Source organism: Cherax quadricarinatus, chromosome 1 (assembly GCF_038502225.1).
Source record: "Cherax quadricarinatus isolate ZL_2023a chromosome 1, ASM3850222v1, whole genome shotgun sequence".
Taxonomy (NCBI): Eukaryota; Metazoa; Arthropoda; class Malacostraca; order Decapoda; family Parastacidae; genus Cherax; species Cherax quadricarinatus.
The window spans coordinates 21,997,877-22,016,678 of NC_091292.1; the positions used below are offsets into that span (position 1 = coordinate 21,997,877).

General features: G+C 39.2%; 1 protein-coding gene across 1 annotated transcript in view; it reads left to right on the plus strand.

Annotated features, from left to right (window-relative positions):
* LOC128687573 (uncharacterized) overlaps positions 1–18,802 on the plus strand; it is a 321,474-nt gene that overhangs the window by 119,251 nt on the left and 183,421 nt on the right. The window contains exon 9 of the mRNA XM_070085682.1: positions 8,486–8,616. Within this exon, the coding sequence (XP_069941783.1) occupies positions 8,486–8,616 (131 nt within the window). The remainder of the gene's footprint in view (positions 1–8,485; positions 8,617–18,802) is intronic.

Sequence of the window (18,802 nt, forward strand, 5' to 3'; positions counted from 1 at the left end):
AAATATGTTATCGTTTATGAGGTTGCTCATACTTGGGGATGAGTGTTGGCGTGTGCTTGTATGCACGTTCCTTGTTTTGCTAACCGATTTACGTCAGCAGGGGTCGAGTTTCATGTCCTAGGCCCGCTTATCAACTTCTCTCAAGTATTCATGCCTAATTTTAAAACTTTTATGCAATCGATTTCTGCAACTTACTCATCCAAATTGTTCCACATCCATCATATATGAAGGTTCCCTCGTCCCAATGCTCTCATACTACCTTTAGCTTGAGCCGAACAGTGTCGTAACCTGTTCGATTGGAGCAACATGACAGAAAATCTTGAGTCTAGTGACTTTCTTGATAAGATTCAGGATTGCTTTTTAAGACAGTTTGTGATAGAACCAACTCGAGGAAACAATCTGCTTGACTTAGTTGTTGCCAACCAGGAATCTATAATTAATAATCTTGAGATTAATGATGAGCTTTGGGGAAAGCGATCACAAATCACTTAGTTTCAAAATATCATGGAATTACCCAAATAACTGCAATCAAGTCTTTGTCCCAGACATCCGCTTGGCAGATTTCATGGGACTGGGAAATTACCTGGGTGGGCTAACTGGAACGACCTGGCTATGGGTCAGGTAGGTGGTGTTGGTTGCGAATATGACGTTCTTCAGACCATAGTTCTAGCTGCCCGGACAGGGCAGTAGGGAAATTAGAACAACCAAAAATGACCCCAGATGGATAAACAACAGATTAAAACATCTCATTGGTCAATAGAGAGGCATATATAGGCGTATCAAAACAGGGGATGGACAGTTAAGAAATCAATATCTTCAATTAAAGAGAAAAATAATAAAGGAAATAAGTTAAGCAAAAAGAGATAATGAGGCTAAAGTGGCATGGGATTCGAAGACTAACCCAAAAGGTTTCTTTCAGGTATATACTAGAAGTATGATTAGGGACAAGATTGGCCCACTGAAAAATAACTCATGTCAAATCACTGACAGTGATATGGAAATGTGAGAAATGTTTAACTCTTATTTCCTCTCAGTTTTTACCCAGGAAAATACTAGCGAATTTCCAAAAATAATAAATTATGTAGAACAGAACGATAATAAACTATGCGCGACTAGGGTAACTAGTGATATAGTGCTCATACAAATAGAGAAATTAAAACTGAACAAATCCCCAGGCCCTGATGAACCGTCTGCAAGCATTTTGAAGGAATGTAAAGAGGAGCTTAGCAAACCTTTGGCTAGTCTTTTCAACATATCACTACAAACTGGCATGGTGCCAGACAAGTGGAAAATGGCAAGTGTAATACCTATTTACAAAGCAGGAGACAGGTCCTTAGCTTCGAACTATAGACCAATAAGCCTTACCTCCATAGTGGGAAAATTTATGGAATCAATAATTGCCGAGGCAATTCGTAGCCATCTCCAACGGCATAAAATGATTAATGAATTTCAACACGGTTTTACAAAGGGGCGTTCCTGCCTTACAAATCAACTAACTTTTTTCACCAAGGTATTTGAAGAGGTAGATCATGGTAATGAATATGATATTGTGTATATGGAAATCAGTAAGGCTCTTGATAGAGTTCCACATCAGAGGCTATTGAGGAAAATTAAAGCACACGCAATAGGAGGAGAAATTTTTTCCTGGGTAGAGGCGTGATTGACACACAGGCAGCTGAGAGTTTGCATAAATGGGGAGAAATCACAGTGGGGGCATGTCACGAGTGGTGTTCCACAGGGGTCAGTGTTTGATCCTTTGTTGTTCACAATTTATATAAACGACATTGATGAGGGAATAAATAGCGACATAAATAAATATGCTGATGACACCAGAATATGTCGCCAGTTTCATTCTAATGAGGACATTAGAGCACTACAGGAAGATCTGAGTAGACTGATGCAGTGGTGGGAAAAGTGGTAGATACTGCTTAATATAGACAAATGCAAGGTTCTAAACATTGGCCAAGAAAATAACCATGCCACATATAAACTAAATAATGTTTTAATATTACTGATTGCGAAAAGGTTTCGGAGTCCTGGTTAGCAGTAATCTAAAACCAAGGCTTTTACCAAGGCTTCATATCAAGGAGCATAAGTAACAGGAGTCCTCAGGTTGTTCTTCAACTCTATATATCTTTGGTTAGGCTTCATTTAGATTATGCTGCACAATTCTGGTCACCGTATTACAGAATGGATATAAATGCACTGGAAAATCTACATAGGAGGGTGACAAAGTTGATCCCATGTATCAGAAATCTTGGTTTAGAAAGACACGTAAGCAAACACTATAACATATTTATTAGAAAACGTTTCGGTCCTGGGACCTTGATCACTTCTAACATACAGAGGTAGAAAGACATTATATATATAGGCAGAGAGTGAGATGTGACGCACGTGACCTGAGGAATGTCATAAGAACATAAGAATGGAGGAACACTGTAGAAGGCCTACTGGCCCATGCGAGGCAGGTCCTTATCAAAACAACCTCTACCTATGATGAGGACGGGTAGACGATGAAATCATGTGACTCCTGTGTTGTTGGGTTGGTTCTGCTTAAGTATCATGTGACACAGGAGTCACATGATTTCATCGTCTACCCGTCCTCATCATAGGTAGAGGTTGTTTTGATAGGGACCTGCCTCGCATGGGCCAGATTTCATCCTCCATTCTTATGTTCTTATGACATTCCTCAGGTCACGTGCGTCACATCTCACTCTCCGCCTATATATATAATGTCTTTCTACCTCTGTATGTTAGAAGTGATCAAGGTCCCAGGACCGAAACGTTTTCTAATAAATATGTTATAGTGTTTGCTTACGTGTCTTTCTAAACCAACTTGTCGGTATTTATTACCAAGGTTTATACCATCAGAAATCTTCCCTATGAGGATAGACTGAGGGCCCTGAATCTGCCTTCTCCAGAAAGGCATAGAATTAGTGGGGATATGATTGAGGTGTATAATTGGAAAACAGGAATTAATAAAGGGAATGTAAATAACGTGCTAAAAATATCTAGCCAAAAATATCTAGGCCAAACATTTCCACAATAAAGAACGGTGAGAAACTAGGGGTTTAAGGTAATCGGTCCCTCAGCCTGGAGTTGATGTGTACAGGCTATCAGTCTTGACAAAAGTATATCATATACACGGGGGAGAGGTTTATATACTTCAAACAGGTGAGAGGAAGTAGTTGTAGGCGCGTTATCGGCTTTCTAAACCATTTATTTACCAGCTAGACACAGCAACACCTTGGGATCTTGATACAGGGAATTCTTCAATGCTTTCCCTACCTATAGTATGACCTACTTCCACTAGTGGATTTTTCCATCGGTGAAGCCGTCTTCAGCTGCTTCGCCTCACCTGACTGCAGTATATAAACCCCTTCTCAGCGCATTTGCTTTACTTTTCACAAGATTGATGGACTGAGCACACCATCTCCAGCCAGAGGGACAGATTACCTCAAATTTCTTGTCGCCTTGTACCGTTCTTCTCTGTATTGGACTGATTCACTGGCTGGAGAAACATTTCCACAGTAAAGATAACCCAAATGCTGCACAAGTGTCTCATTTTGAACCTTTCATGAACATGCTCTTATAATATTATTAGCATGAACCGATCATGCTTTTATCATATTATTAGCATGTGGATCATGCTCTTACATTGTCGTTAGGGTGGATCGATGATGCTCTGCACTGTAATAGCTTATTAACCCCCATGTATATTTATTAATAGTTTATTAATGGGTAAGCGGTAAACTAGGAGTCACAACTCACTGGAAAGGTGAGCTCCAATTCCTTGCGCCACAGAGCCCTTCATCAGCATCCAGGCACCTGCACTTTACAGCTAATGTAAAAACACGACAAATCACAAGAAGTATCGTGTAATCCTTCGCTCGCTGTGAAGAGTGTTTTTAATTTGAAGGAGAGGCCCCTGCATCACACTTGATTCCCGTAGAGGTATTGGCTTCATTAACAATATTAAAGATAATAAAAGGAGCAATAACGGGGGATGTCTGCGCCAATAAATTTCAGACGAGGATATTGGTTGTGTTGGGAGGAGGTGAGTTGGGGGTAGGAGGCTGAGGTAACTCAGTGTTTTTAATACTGTGTTTTAATATTGTCTGGCGAGTCTGGCGGTCAGCTGTGTTTGAAGAAGTTCCTGTGGACGGATTTAGTGTCGTTTTTGATGAAATGAGTTTATGGAAGACAAGTAAGAAGATAAAGACAAATGTTGCAGTACAATATTTCATTAGGCCAATTCCCTCTTTGTAGAGTTTTTATTGATAATTACGAGTGTCATTAAAGCTGCAAGGTAGCTGTTCACCACCACTCAAGCAAGGCTTAAACAATCATTATATATACACAATAAGTGTCATACACCTCACGGTGTATTCATTCAATATAGAGTCTGATTCAGTCATGACTTGATGTAGGTTACACATAACTTCAGAATCCAGGGTTTCATTCACTATACAATAAATATCATAAACCTTTAATATCTGTCTATTTAGATACTCATTTTAATGACCGCGGAGTACGGGCAAGTTTGCTTACTCCATGACTATTGTGATGGCAGTATGGCATTTTTTCTCCTTGTTTCATGCAAGCAATGGCCAGGGTTCAGGTGGAGGGTGGGTAGAGAACATTCTGTTTTTCTGCCCTTGTCTCATACATCTAGATAATGAGCTATAGTTCTTAATGTAGTTAGAACTATGTAGTTCCTCTCAGCAGATAGCCTCGTCTTCCGCTGTCTTCCATTTATTCCCAAGTATTCTGTCTCTAGTATGCACTTTCCATTTATACAAAGGATCCATACATACTGCCTTTCCTTCTTATGTACACCCATTGCACAAATGAACCACCTTGCCAAACATTTAATCTCTCTCCTCCCTGCTTTTACCATTTCAGAATAACATCCCGGAAATTATTCTCACTTTTATCTAAATTACTGCATCTCTCTCATCTTTCATCCTTACTTCTTCTGGATCTTCAGTATCTACTTTTTTCATTTTCGATCTTTTCATATTCTTGCAAATATCTCGTATCTTTGTCAAAAGCGATGAATTTAGTCCTATGGTTAGATATCTACATTCAATATTTCTTAAAATTATCTCTGTTTCTAATACTTGCAGTAAATAATACTTGGAAATAGTGGATACTTTAAATAACCGCAATGTTTCGCCCGACCATGTAGGCGCTTTATCAAGACACTGAATTGTTAAAGCCACTTTGTGAGTAAAATGTTTTTGGTTAATAATGGTACACTTACTGTGTGAACGAAATGTTGTGGCTAATGAAAGTATCCACAACATGTATGCTCTGCTTTTGGCTATGTTACACCACATTCATGTTCCTTTCACGTTCCTCTGCCTCCACATCCAGCAGCTTCCCACTTTCACTCCGAACAAACGTGTTCATTTACTCCCTGCGGTTACTCTATCTCCCGACTAAAACTTTCTTAGTCTCAATAAAATTTACGAACAATCCCTAGTTTTTGTATTAATTTGATCTGTCTCCTTGTTCAATAATAATAATAATAATAATAATAATAATAATAATAATAATAATAATAATAATAATAATAATAATAATATTATTATTATTATTATTATTATTATTATTATTATTATTATTATTATTATTATTATTATCATCATCATTATTATTATTATTATTATTGTAATTATTATTATCACAGTTGTTCTGCGAAATAATTTCATATGAAAACTTTCTCCTTCACTTCTATTGCCACTTCATCATTCCATCACTTATTCCTCTTCTTTCTTGCACCTATAAACCTGTAGCCACAATCGTAGATTTTCTCTCACAAAGGTCTGAACGTGTGTGGCTCGATCCTCCGCCCCTTGTAGCTACAGGCTTATATTACACACTCTCACACTGCATTCTGAATTCCACATCACACCTCCTTGCAACCTCTTCCCCACTTTTACTGCTTATCTTTTGTTCCAATAATTGTTTGCATCTCGCACTAACAACCCATTTGGATAATTCTTTCATTATTTTCTTTTCTATGTTTCTTGAATTTTCCGTGGCAGGGAAGCCTAGTTGGGAGAGCAGATTAGTGATCATTGAAAGAAAGATCGAGTTCTCGGCACTCCTTGTGCAGAATGACCCATTATGGGTTTAGCATTTCATAGAAATCTGTAATAACTTCATTTGCATAAAATATCGACAATGCAGATCAGTCTCTTCTCAGGAAACATGCACTTCCAAATTGTGTTATAGGCTAACCTGTGAGTGAACCTTATTTTTTACTAATAATGAACACTTCTGTCACTCATATGCCTGGCAATATAACCCTCTGTTACCCTGGTTCCTGGTAGCATAGTCTCTTATACAGTCATTCAGGTACCTGACAACACAGTCTCTTACACTGTTACACAAGTACCTGGTAACACAGTAGCCTACAATGTCGCTCAGGTGTCTGGCAACACAGTTTCCTACACTGTCACTCAGGTGCTTGGTGGCATAATCTCCAACACAGTCACTCAGGTACTTGGTTACGTGGGATACTATCTTCTCCTCTGGGAAATTGGTGTATCGTCAGAGGGTAAACTTGCTTGGGCATGCACAAGAGAGGAACCATTTAGCAGGAGCATCGAGTGCATCTCCCTCTTGCCTCGTTCCCCACCTCCTCATCACCCTCCTGGGAGCTCTTGCACCGCTGCTAAGTCTCCTCCCATGACCCCAGGATGTTCCTATTCCCTTTGGTACACCTTTTTTTTCCACAACACCTTATCAATTAATTTAATAAGAATTTCGTTTTGTCGTGGAGTTCCGTCTTGTTTTTATTGATCTCACTGTATGCTTGTTTTGTTAAGTTTTCTCATCTCAACGCCACAAATGGTCTGAATGTGAGAAATGGGCAACGGAATCAATTCTTGTGTGTGTGAGGGAGAGAGAAAGAGAATATGTTTTTATGTTTTCCCTTTTTATGTTTTCTTGTCAGTAACTGCTGGAGCAACGCTAAATTGTTTGTACACCATCTACACTATATAGTTTAGTATACAGATAATCTATATAAAAAATTCCAGATGCTCCATCACATATTATTTCTTCTAGCATACTGAATATAAAGTAATTTTTAGTTCAACCTTCCCCTTGGCTTATTATATCCCCTTAAAAACTAAAAAGCTTTTAGTACCACTCTTCTCTACGTATGAGTGCACGTATGAGTGCACGTATGAGTGCACGTATGAGTGCACGTATGAGTGCACGTATGAGTGCACGTATGAGTGCACGTATGAATGCACGTATGTGTATACTATTGCATATATGAGCAATTTTTTGGTATATTCTTTTGCAATTGTTTGTTGTGCATGCCCGCGGCAAATGTAATCATTTCAATGTTGATATTAATACATTTTTTTTCTTACCTTTCCCCTAGCAGAGTTATAGATGCAAATTGTTTTACCACAAATATTTCGTGAAATTGGGATGAATATTAATGAAATACATACTACTTTTACTACTACTACTACTGCCACCTCCATTTCCAGCCTTACCTCTACGACTACTACCTCTCTCGGACCCGTCTCTGTCTGCTCGCTTATATATACTGGCTCTATCTTTTGTGTTAATGTGACTTTGTAAATGGTCCAAGATGGACAGAAACGTCATCATAAGCTTCTGTCTTTTATGTGCGGGTTATCCGCGTATTGTTCAAGTCACGATATTTTTCCTCTTTATTCTTTTAGTGAAACAGGTCGGTGTTCAGTTAAACCCTTGGAGGGAGAGGATGCACATATCCTAGGACAATAAGCATTAGTAGTAGACTCTCCAGGTATTCCAGTCAGTTATTATTATTATCATGGAAAGACGCTTAACCCGTAGTGGCCAATTACCGCCTGTGGAATTAAAGGTAATAAGGCTCGATTCAAAGAATGGGACGATAGGTTCAACTCAGATCAAGAGAACTTCATAGGCATCAAGACACCTTGATACCAATACTGAACATCGGCTTTCAGGTTTAGAGACTGATTACATCTACTATCTTCTCATCTACTCTTCATATAAACAAACTTAGTTGTTGCATAGGTGCCTAAATCCTTATGAAGGAGCCTTCTTTACGGGACATCTAGGAAATTACCTACAAATATATGACTGAACTAGAAAAAAACATATCATCCCCAGCTCTGCCTATGTCCAGAAATATTAGAACGCTTTAAAACACTAATTTCGGCAAGTGAACCGGTTATTGACAGGATGGAAGAGGTGTGTTTTAAAGTTAGGTCTAAATTCGATGCTAAGGAAAAAGCTTAAAGATATACAAGGCGTCTGATGAACAGAAGCATGATAGGCGAAAGAGGGAGAGGGTAAAAAGGGAAAGAGAGAAGGAGAGAGGAGAATGCATCTTGAAATTTTTACTAAATTTGCCAACGGAAATTTTGCCTAAAGTACCGTCTAGATAACACACTATACCGTCTAAATTAAGATGAGTATTAAGAGTTGGTCTTGCTTGTCCCAGACGCGCCGAGAGTGAGCGTGTCGCTGGGCAGGAACCTCGACGCCACCAACATCAAGGAAGGAGACGATCTCTACTTCGAGTGTACTGCCATTGCCAAGCCTCCACCTCACAAGGTCACCTGGAGCCATAACGTAAGTTATACCATGATTTTCTTCCACTCAAAGCTGTTATGATCGTATTAATGTAAAAATTAATAAATTTGTACAAAAAGAACCTTTGAAAATTTACCTAACTTTATTATAATAAGCGTAATTTAATTTAGCCAAATCTAAATAAATATATTTTAGATAACTTTACAAAATTTAATGCTAAACAATCTGAATAAATATATATTTTTCGTTAGGCGAAATTATTGCATACAAAAATTTTCGTTTACCTTATTCGGCAAGAGAAGCGTTGCTATTTAAGCCAAAATCGCAACCTTTACCTATTCGGCAGGACATTATATATATATATATATATATATATGTATCTATATCTATATTATATATATATATATATATATATATATATATATATATATATATATGTGTGTGTGTGTGTGTGTGTGTGTGTGTGTATACATATCATTATCTCTCAGACCACAGCATGATTAGTGCCTGCATATTTGGCAGACTCCCTGGAGTCTGGCGATGTCGAGAAAGTACTGTATTTTTTGATGCCGAGTTTGCAGGTTCGAATCCTGCCGTAGACTGAGAGATAATGTGGTCATGGACCGGGCCGCGGGGGCGTTGATCCCCGGAATAACCTCCAGGTGTAAAAGATTACCACCTTTTTGGGAGTTGTTAAACATGCACATATATATATATATATATATATATATATATATATATATATATATATATATATATATATATATATATATATATATATATATATATATATATATATATATATACACATGTCGTGCCGAATAGGTAAAACTTGTGATTTTGGCTTAAATAGCAACGATCTTCTTGCCGAATAAGGCAAGCTAAAATTTGTGTATGCAATAATTTCGGAAAAATCATTCTGAACCTAACGAGAAAATATTTTAATTGTGTTTATTATTAAATTATTGTAAACTTCTCTAAAAAATATTTAGTTGGATTAGGCTAAATTAAATTGCGCTTGTTAAAATAAGGTTAGGTAAGTTGTCTAAGGTTCTTTTGGCACAAAATTATTAATTTTTACATTAACGTAATTGAAAAAAACATATCTTTAAACATATAAGAAAATTTTTTTAGAAAGGACCAGTTTTACCTATTGGGCACGACATTATACACACACACACACACACACACACACACACACACACACACACACACACACACACACACACACACACACACACACACACACACATATATATATATATATATGTCCATGGGGAAGTGGAAAAGAATCTTTCCTCCGTAAGCCATGCGTCGTGTCGTATGAGGCGACTAAAATGCCGGGAGCAATGGGCTAGTAACCCCTTCTCCTGTAGACATTTACTAAAAAAGAGAAGAAGAAAAACTTTATAAAACTTGGATGCTTAAATGTGCGTGGATGTAGTGCGGATGACAAGAAACAGATGATTGCTGATGTTATGAATGAAAACAAGTTGGATGTCCTGGCCCTAAGCGAAACAAAGCTGAAGGGGGTAGGAGAGTTTCAGTGGGGGGAAATAAATGGCATTAAATCTGGAGTATCTGAGAGAGTTAGAGCAAAGGAAGGGGTAGCAGTAATGTTAAATGATCAGTTATGGAAGGAGAAAAGAGAATATGAATGTGTAAATTCAAGAATTATGTGGATTAAAGTAAAGGTTGGATGCGAGAAGTGGGTCATAATAAGCGTGTATGCACCTGGAGAAGAGAGGAATGCAGAGGAGAGAGAGAGATTTTGGGAGATGTTAAGTGAATGTATAGGAGCCTTTGAACCAAGTGAGAGAGTAATTGTGGTAGGGGACCTGAATGCTAAAGTAGGAGAAACTTTTAGAGAGGGTGTGGTAGGTAAGTTTGGGGTGCCAGGTGTAAATGATAATGGGAGCCCTTTGATTGAACTTTGTATAGAAAAGGGTTTAGTTATAGGTAATACATATTTTAAGAAAAAGAGGATAAATAAGTATACAAGATATGATGTAGGGCGAAATGACAGTAGTTTGTTGGATTATGTATTGGTAGATAAAAGACTGTTGAGTAGACTTCAGGATGTACATGTTTATAGAGGGGCCACAGATATATCAGATCACTTTCTAGTTGTAGCTACACTGAGAGTAAAAGGTAGATGGGATACAAGGAAAATAGAAGCATCAGGGAAGAGAGAGGTGAAGGTTTATAAACTAAAAGAGGAGGCAGTTAGGGTAAGATATAAACAGCTATTGGAGGATAGATGGGCTAATGAGAGCATAGGCAATGGGGTCGAAGAGGTACGGGGTAGGTTTAAAAATGTAGTGTTAGAGTGTTCAGCAGAAGTTTGTGGTTACAGGAAAGTGGGTGCAGGAGGGAAGAGGAGCGATTGGTGGAATGATGATGTAAAGAGAGTAGTAAGGGAGAAAAAGTTAGCATATGAGAAGTTTTTACAAAGTAGAAGTGATGCAAGGAGGAAAGAGTATATGGAGAAAAAGAGAGAGGTTAAGACAGTGGTGAAGCAATGTAAAAAGAGAGCAAATGAGAGAGTGGGTGAGATGTTATCAACAAATTTTGTTGAAAATAAGAAAAAGTTTTGGAGTGAGATTAACAAGTTAAGAAAGCCTAGAGAACAAATGGATTTGTCAGTTAAAAATAGGAGAGGAGAGTTATTAAATGGAGAGTTAGAGGTATTGGGAAGATGGAGGGAATATTTTGAGGAATTGTTAAATGTTGATGAATATAGGGAAGCTGTGATTTCGTGTATAGGGCAAGGAGGAATAACATCTTGTAGGCGTGAGGAAGAGCCAGTTGTGAGTGTGGGGGAAGTTCGTGAGGCAGTAGGTAAAATGAAAGGGGGTAAGGCAGCTGGGATTGATGGGATAAAGATAGAAATGTTAAAAGCAGGTGGGGATATAGTTTTGGAGTGGTTGGTGCAATTATTTAATAAATGTATGGAAGAGGGTAAGGTACCTAGGGATTGGCAGAGAGCATGCATAGTTCCTTTGTATAAAGGCAAAGGGGATAAAAGAGAGTGCAAAAATTATAGGGGGATAAGTCTGTTGAGTATACCTGGTAAAGTGTATGGTAGAGTTATAATTGAAAGAATTAAGAGTAAGACGGAAAATAGGATAGCAGATGAACAAGGAGGCTTTAGGAAAGGTAGGGGGTGTGTGGACCAGGTGTTTACAGTGAAACATATAAGTGAACAGTATTTAGATAAGGCTAAAGAGGTCTTTGTGGCATTTATGGATTTGGAAAAGGCGTATGACAGGGTGGATAGGGGGGCAATGTGGCAGATGTTGCAAGTGTATGGTGTAGGAGGTAGGTTACTGAAAGCAGTGAAGAGTTTTTACGAGGATAGTGAGGCTCAAGTTAGAGTATGTAGGAAAGAGGGAAATTTTTTCCCAGTAAAAGTAGGCCTTAGACAAGGATGTGTGATGTCACCGTGGTTGTTTAATATATTTATAGATGGGGTTGTAAGAGAAGTAAATGCGAGGGTCTTGGCAAGAGGCGTGGAGTTAAAAGATAAAGAATCACACACAAAGTGGGAGTTGTCACAGCTGCTCTTTGCTGATGACACTGTGCTCTTGGGAGATTCTGAAGAGAAGTTGCAGAGATTGGTGGATGAAAATGGTAGGGTGTGCAAAAGAAGAAAATTAAAGGTGAATACAGGAAAGAGTAAGGTTATGAGGATAACAAAAAGATTAGGTGATGAAAGATTGAATATCAGATTGAAGGGAGAGAGTATGGAGGAGGTGAACGTATTCAGATATTTGGGAGTGGACGTGTCAGCAGATGGTTCTATGAAAGATGAGGTGAATCATAGAATTGATGAGGGAAAAAGAGTGAGTGGTGCACTTAGGAGTCTGTGGAGACAAAGAACTTTGTCCTAGGAGGCAAAGAGGGGAATGTATGAGAGTATAGTTTTACCAACGCTCTTATATGGGTGTGAAGCATGGGTGATGAATGTTGCAGCGAGGAGAAGGCTGGAGGCAGTGGAGATGTCATGTCTGAGGGCAATGTGTGGTGTGAATATAATGCAGAGAATTCGTAGTTTGGAAGTTAGGAGGAGGTGCGGGATTACCAAAACTGTTGTCCACAGGGCTGAGGAAGGGTTGTTGAGGTGGTTCGGACATGTAGAGAGAATGGAGCGAAACAGAATGACTTCAAGAGTGTATCAGTCTGTAGTGGAAGGAAGGCGGGGTAGGGGTCGGCCTAGGAAAGGTTGGAGGGAGGGGGTAAAGGAGGTTTCGTGTGCGAGGGGCTTGAACTTCCAGCAGGCATGCGTGAGCGTGTTTGATAGGAGTGAATGGAGACAAATGGTTTTTAATACTTGACGTGCTGTTGGAGTGTGAGCAAAGTAACATTTATGAAGGGATTCAGGGAAACCGGCAGGCCGGACTTGAGTCCTGGAGATGGGAAGTACAGTGCCTGCACTCTGAAGGAGGGGTGTTAATGTTGCAGTTTAAAAACTGTAGTGTAAAGCACCCTTCTGGCAAGACAGTGATGGAGTGAATGATGGTGAAAGTTTTTCTTTTTCGGGCCACCCTGCCTTGGTGGGAATCGGCCAGTGTGATAATAAATAATAATATATATATATATATATATATATATATATATATATATATATATATATATATATATATATATATATATATATATATATATATATATATAAATATATATATATATATATGTATATATATATATATATATATATATATATATATATATATATATATATATATATATATATAGATATACATATTATTACAGCTTATTATTTTCACGATATGATGGTATTCTCATTTCACAATTATTAGTGATGCATAATCTATACGATGCTGCGCCCACGAAGCCAATATTATCTTGGAATCTATTTACGAGCTGCTGAACAGTTGGAGCTCCCTAGAGTTCCCTTCACAGTTTGTGTCATAATCGGTATTAATGCAGAGTTTGTTACTAATATTACCCTATGCCATGCTTATGCACTAAGTGATGTGTAACTCTCTTCGTATATAAACTTTCCAGAGTGTAGTCGACTGATCTCAGACCTATAAACTAACCATGAAATATAAGTCACAATACCGTAACTCTAACAATTCATATATTAAATTTGGTAATGGCCATGGACGGGCAGAAAAGTCATCTAACATCTCCAGTGTGTTTGAGTTAGCTGTGAGTTAACTAAATATAGCCGGTCGTAACTACCAAGTCGGTGCTATATCACTAGAATACAACGTCTACGCAGCTCTCCTCTTCCACCTTACTCGAAATGGTGGTGCAGTGAAAGCATTTTTATTCGTGTGTGTGATGACTTTGAGGGAGAGTGAGGATCTGTCACTCAAGCACCACATTAATCTTCACTAGAGACTCGCAGTCTCAACTCCCATTAACTTTTTATTCTTAATATTTTTGAGGGTATATTTATTTCCTCGCCACTTATTTTCTTTAGGAATTTTTCACCGTTCCCAAGAGTGGTCCTGAGAAGGTGAGGCGGTCGAGTTCTTAAAGCTCCCATGAGTGATTCTGAGGAGTGATGGCCGAATTCTTGAAGCTCTCAGGAGTGATTCTGAGGCGTGTGACGGTAGAGCTCTTGTCGTTCTAAAGAGTGATTCAAATGTGTGATGATGGGGTTCTTGTCTGTATCAGGAGTGCTTTTGAAGTGTGACCATCGAATTTCTGCTACTTTCAAGGGAGGTTCTGAGATGCGACGTCAGAGTTCTTGGGAAGCAGTGAAAGAATGCCAAATCAGCTTCAGAACCCACAACCGGCAGGTGAAATAAATCTCTTTTGTTAGTGAAGTTGAACAACCGTACGATTGACGATCTGCCAGAATGTCCATCTTCCCAAGGGCTTCACGCGTGCACAAGCGGCAAGTTTTAACAAGATATTCACCCTCACCTAAACGAATCACACGTGAGAATCACCATGGTCTAAGCCTTGCTATCCAACAAAGAGAGACTGGAGAGAGAGAGAGGGAAATGGAAGCAAAGAATTGCAGGAAGCTAGAGCAGGGAAGAGAAGACTATGAAACTATGAAGTGTGGAGAAAGTTTTTGAGAGAGGTGCATTCGAAGGGAAAAAGAATGTAATATAGCCAAAGAAATGACATAGAGGTTAGAAATAAAATGCCAAGAGATTACAGAAATTGTTGTATTAATTTATATACTTTATTCACGAAAAATTAAAAAAAATCATTGAAATCATTCACCATAAACAAATAGATAAATAATATATATATATATATATATATATATATATATATATATATATATATATATATATATATATATATATATATATATATATATATATATATATATATATATATATATATATATATATATATATATACATATATATACATATATATGATGTAGGGCGAAATGACAGTAGTTTATTGAATTATGTAGAGGTAGATAAAAGTCTGTTGAGTAGACTTCAGGATGTACATGTTTATAGAGGGGCCACAGATATATCAGATCACTTTCTAGTTGTAGCTACACTGAGAGTAAAAGGTAGATGGGATACAAGGAGAACAGAAGCATCAGGGAAGAGAGAGGTGAAGGTTTATAAACTAAAAGAGGAGGCAGTTAGGGTAAGATATAAACAGCTATTGGAGGATAGATGGGCTAATGAGAGCATAGGCAATGGGGTCGAAGAGGTATGGGGTAGGTTTAAAAATGTAGTGTTAGAGTGTTCAGCAGAAGTTTGTGGTTACAGGAAAGTGGGTGCAGGAGGGAAGAGGAGCGATTGGTGGAATGATGATGTAAAGAGATTAGTAAGGGAGAAAAAGTTAGCATATGAGAAGTTTTTACAAAGTATAAGTGATGCAAGGAGGGAAGAGTATATGGAGAAAAAGAGAGAGATTAAGAGAGTGGTGAAGCAATGTAAAAAGAGAGCAAATGAGAGAGTGGGTGAGATGTTATCAACAAATTTTGTTGAAAATAAGAAAAAGTTTTGGAGTGAGATTAACAATTTAAGGAAGCCTAGAGAACAAATGGATTTGTCAGTTAAAAATAGGAGAGGAGAGTTATTAAATGGAGAGTTAGAGGTACTGGGAAGATGGAGGGAATATTATGAGAAATTGTTAAATGTTGATGAAGATAGGGAAGCTGTGATTTCGTGTATAGGGCAAGGAGGAATAACTTCTTGTAGGAGTGAGGAAGAGCCATTTGTGAGTGTGGGGGAAGTTCGTGAGGCAGTAGGTAAAATGAAAGGGGGTAAGGCAGCTGGGATTGATGGGATAAAGATAGAAATGTTAAAAGCAGGTGGGGATATAGTTTTGGAGTGGTTGGTGTTATTAGTTAATAAATGTATGAAAGAGGGTAAGGTATCTAGGGATTGGCAGAGAGCATGCTCTAGGAAAGGTAGGGGGTGTGTGGACCAAGTGTTTACAGTGAAACATATTCAGATAAGGCTAAAGAGGTTTTTGTGGCATTTATGGATTTGGAAAAGGCGTACGACAGGGTGGATAGGAGGGCAATGTGGCAGATGTTGCAAGTGTATGGTGTAGGAGGTAGGTTACTGAAAGCAGTGAAGAGTTTTTACGAGGATAGTGAGGCTCAAGTCAGAGCATGTAGGAAAGAGGGAGATTATTTCCCAGTAAAAGTAGGCCTTAGACAAGGATGTGTGATGTCACCGTGGTTGTTTAATATATTTATAGATGGGGCGTGGAGTTAAAAGATAAAGAATCATATATAAAGTGGGAGTTGTCATAGTTGCTTTTTGATGATGACACTGTGCTCTTGGGAGATTCTGAAGAGAAGTTGCAAAGGTTGGTGGATGAATTTGGAAGGGTATGTAAAAAGAAGAAAATTAAAAGTGAATACGGGAAAGAGTAAGGCTATGAGGATAACAAAAAGATTAGGTGATGAAAGATTGGATATCAGACTGGAGGGAGAGAGTATGTAGGAGGTGAATGTATTCAGATGTTTGGGAGTGGACGTGTCAGCGGATGGGTCTATGAAAGATGAGGTGAATCATATAATTGATGAGGAGAAAAGGGTGAGCAGTGCACTTAGGAGTCTGTGTAGACAAAGAACTTTGTCCTTGGAGGCAAAGAGGGGAATGTATGAGAGTATAGTTTTACCAACGCTCTTATATGGGTGTGAAGCATGGGTGATGAATGTTGCAGCGAGGAGAAGGCTGGAGGCAGTGGAGATGTCATGTCTGAGGACAATGTGTGGTGTGAATATAATGCAGAGAATTCATAGTTTGGAAGTTAGGAGGAGGTGCGGGATTGCCAAAACAGTTGTCCAGAGGGCTGAGGAAGGGTTGTTGAGGTGGTTCGGACATGTAGAGAGAATGGAAGGAAACAGAACTTCATGAGTGTATCAGTCTGTAGCGGAAGGAAGGCGGGGTAGAGGTCGGCCTAGGAAAGGTTGGAGGGAAGGAGTAAAGGAGGTTTTGTGTGCGAGGGGCTTAGATTTCCAGCGGGTATGCGTGAGCGTGTTTGATAGGAGTGAATGGAGACAAATGGCTTTTAATACTTGACGTGCTGTTGGAGTGTGAGCAAAGTAACATTTTTGAAGGGATTCAGGGAAACCGGCAGGCTGGACTTGAATCCTGGAGATGGGAAGTACAGTGCCTGCACTCTGAAGGAGGGGTGTTAATGTTGTGGTTTAAAAACTGTAGTGTAAAGCACCCTTCTGGCAGGACAGTGATGGAGTGAATGAAGGTGAAAGTTTTTCTTTTTCGGGCCACGCTGCCTTATTGGGAATCGGCCAGTGTGTTAATAAAAAAATAAATATATATGTCGTGCCGAATAGGTAAAACTTGCGATTTTATTCTTGTCGAATAAGGCAAGTGAAAATTTGTATATGTAATAATTTCGCAAAAATCATTCTGAACCTAACGAAAAAAAAATTCTTTGTGTTTATTATTAAACTATTGTCAACTTATTTAAAATATATTTCGCTGGATTAAGCTATGTTAAATTGCGCTTGTTATAATAAGGTTAGGTAAATTTTCTAAGGTTCTTTTGGTACAAAATTATTAATTTTTACATTAACGTAAGTGAAAGAAATATATCTTTAAACGTATAAGAGAAAATTTTAAGAAGGACTTAATTTTAAATGAGTTCTTTGCTAATTTACCAATTTTACCTACATCTATCTATATATCTATCTATATGTATATACATGAGAAGACATACGGAAATGTAAGATACCCCATTACCCATCTGCCCTTACGACATTAATGGAAAGAAATAACGTGATAACAAAAGTACAAGATATACAGAGTACTAGCTACGGAAGACAGGTACTGACTGCTTGACAGGTGGCAATCTGAGACGCAGAGACACAGACGGCAGTGAAAAATGCACAAGAGTCTCAGGGGTGGGCTTCACCCACCTATTGGTGGTGGTTAAGAGTGCAGAAACTATAGACCTTTGATCCCTGTCCGTGAAGGACCCCTTACCCACACCCCTTCCCTCCCAGCTAAAATTACAAGAACTGTGGCCCTTACCAAACAGCTAAGATTGCAAAAACCCTCCCTTTCTCACCCTAACCCACAGTCCAAGATCCATGGCCCTACACCCTATCCCAGAGTGCAAGTATCCTGGCCCTCACACCCTAGCCCAGAGTGCAAGTATCCTGGCCCTCACACACTAGCCCGGAGTGCAAGTATCCTGGTCCTTACACCCTAGCCCAAAGTGCAAATATCCTGGCCCCTCACACCCTAGCCCAGAGTGCAAGAATCTTGGCACTCAGACCCTAGCCCAGAGTGCAAGTATCCTGGCTCTCACACCCTAGCCCAGAGTGCAAGTATCCTGGCCGCTCACACCCAAACCCAGAGTGCAAGTATCCTGGCCCTCACACCCTAGCCCAGAGTGCAAGTATCCTGGCCCCTTACACCCTAGACCAGAGTGGAAGTATCCTGGCCCTCACACCCTAGCCAAGAGTGCAAGTATCCTGGTCCTCACACCCTAGACCAGAGTGCAAATATTCTGGCCTCCACACCCTAGCCCAGAGTGCAAGAATCCTGGCCCTCACACCCCAGCCCAGAGTGCAAGTATCCTGGCCCTCCCACCCTAGCCCAGAGTGCAAGTATCCTGGCCCTCCCACCCTATCTCAGAGTGCAAGTATCCCGGAACTCACACCCTAGCCCAGAGTGCAAGTATCCTAGCTCCTCACACACTAGACCAGAGTGCAAGTATCCTGGCCCTCACACCCTAGCCCTGAGTGCAAGTATCCTGGCCCTCACACCCTAGCCCAGAG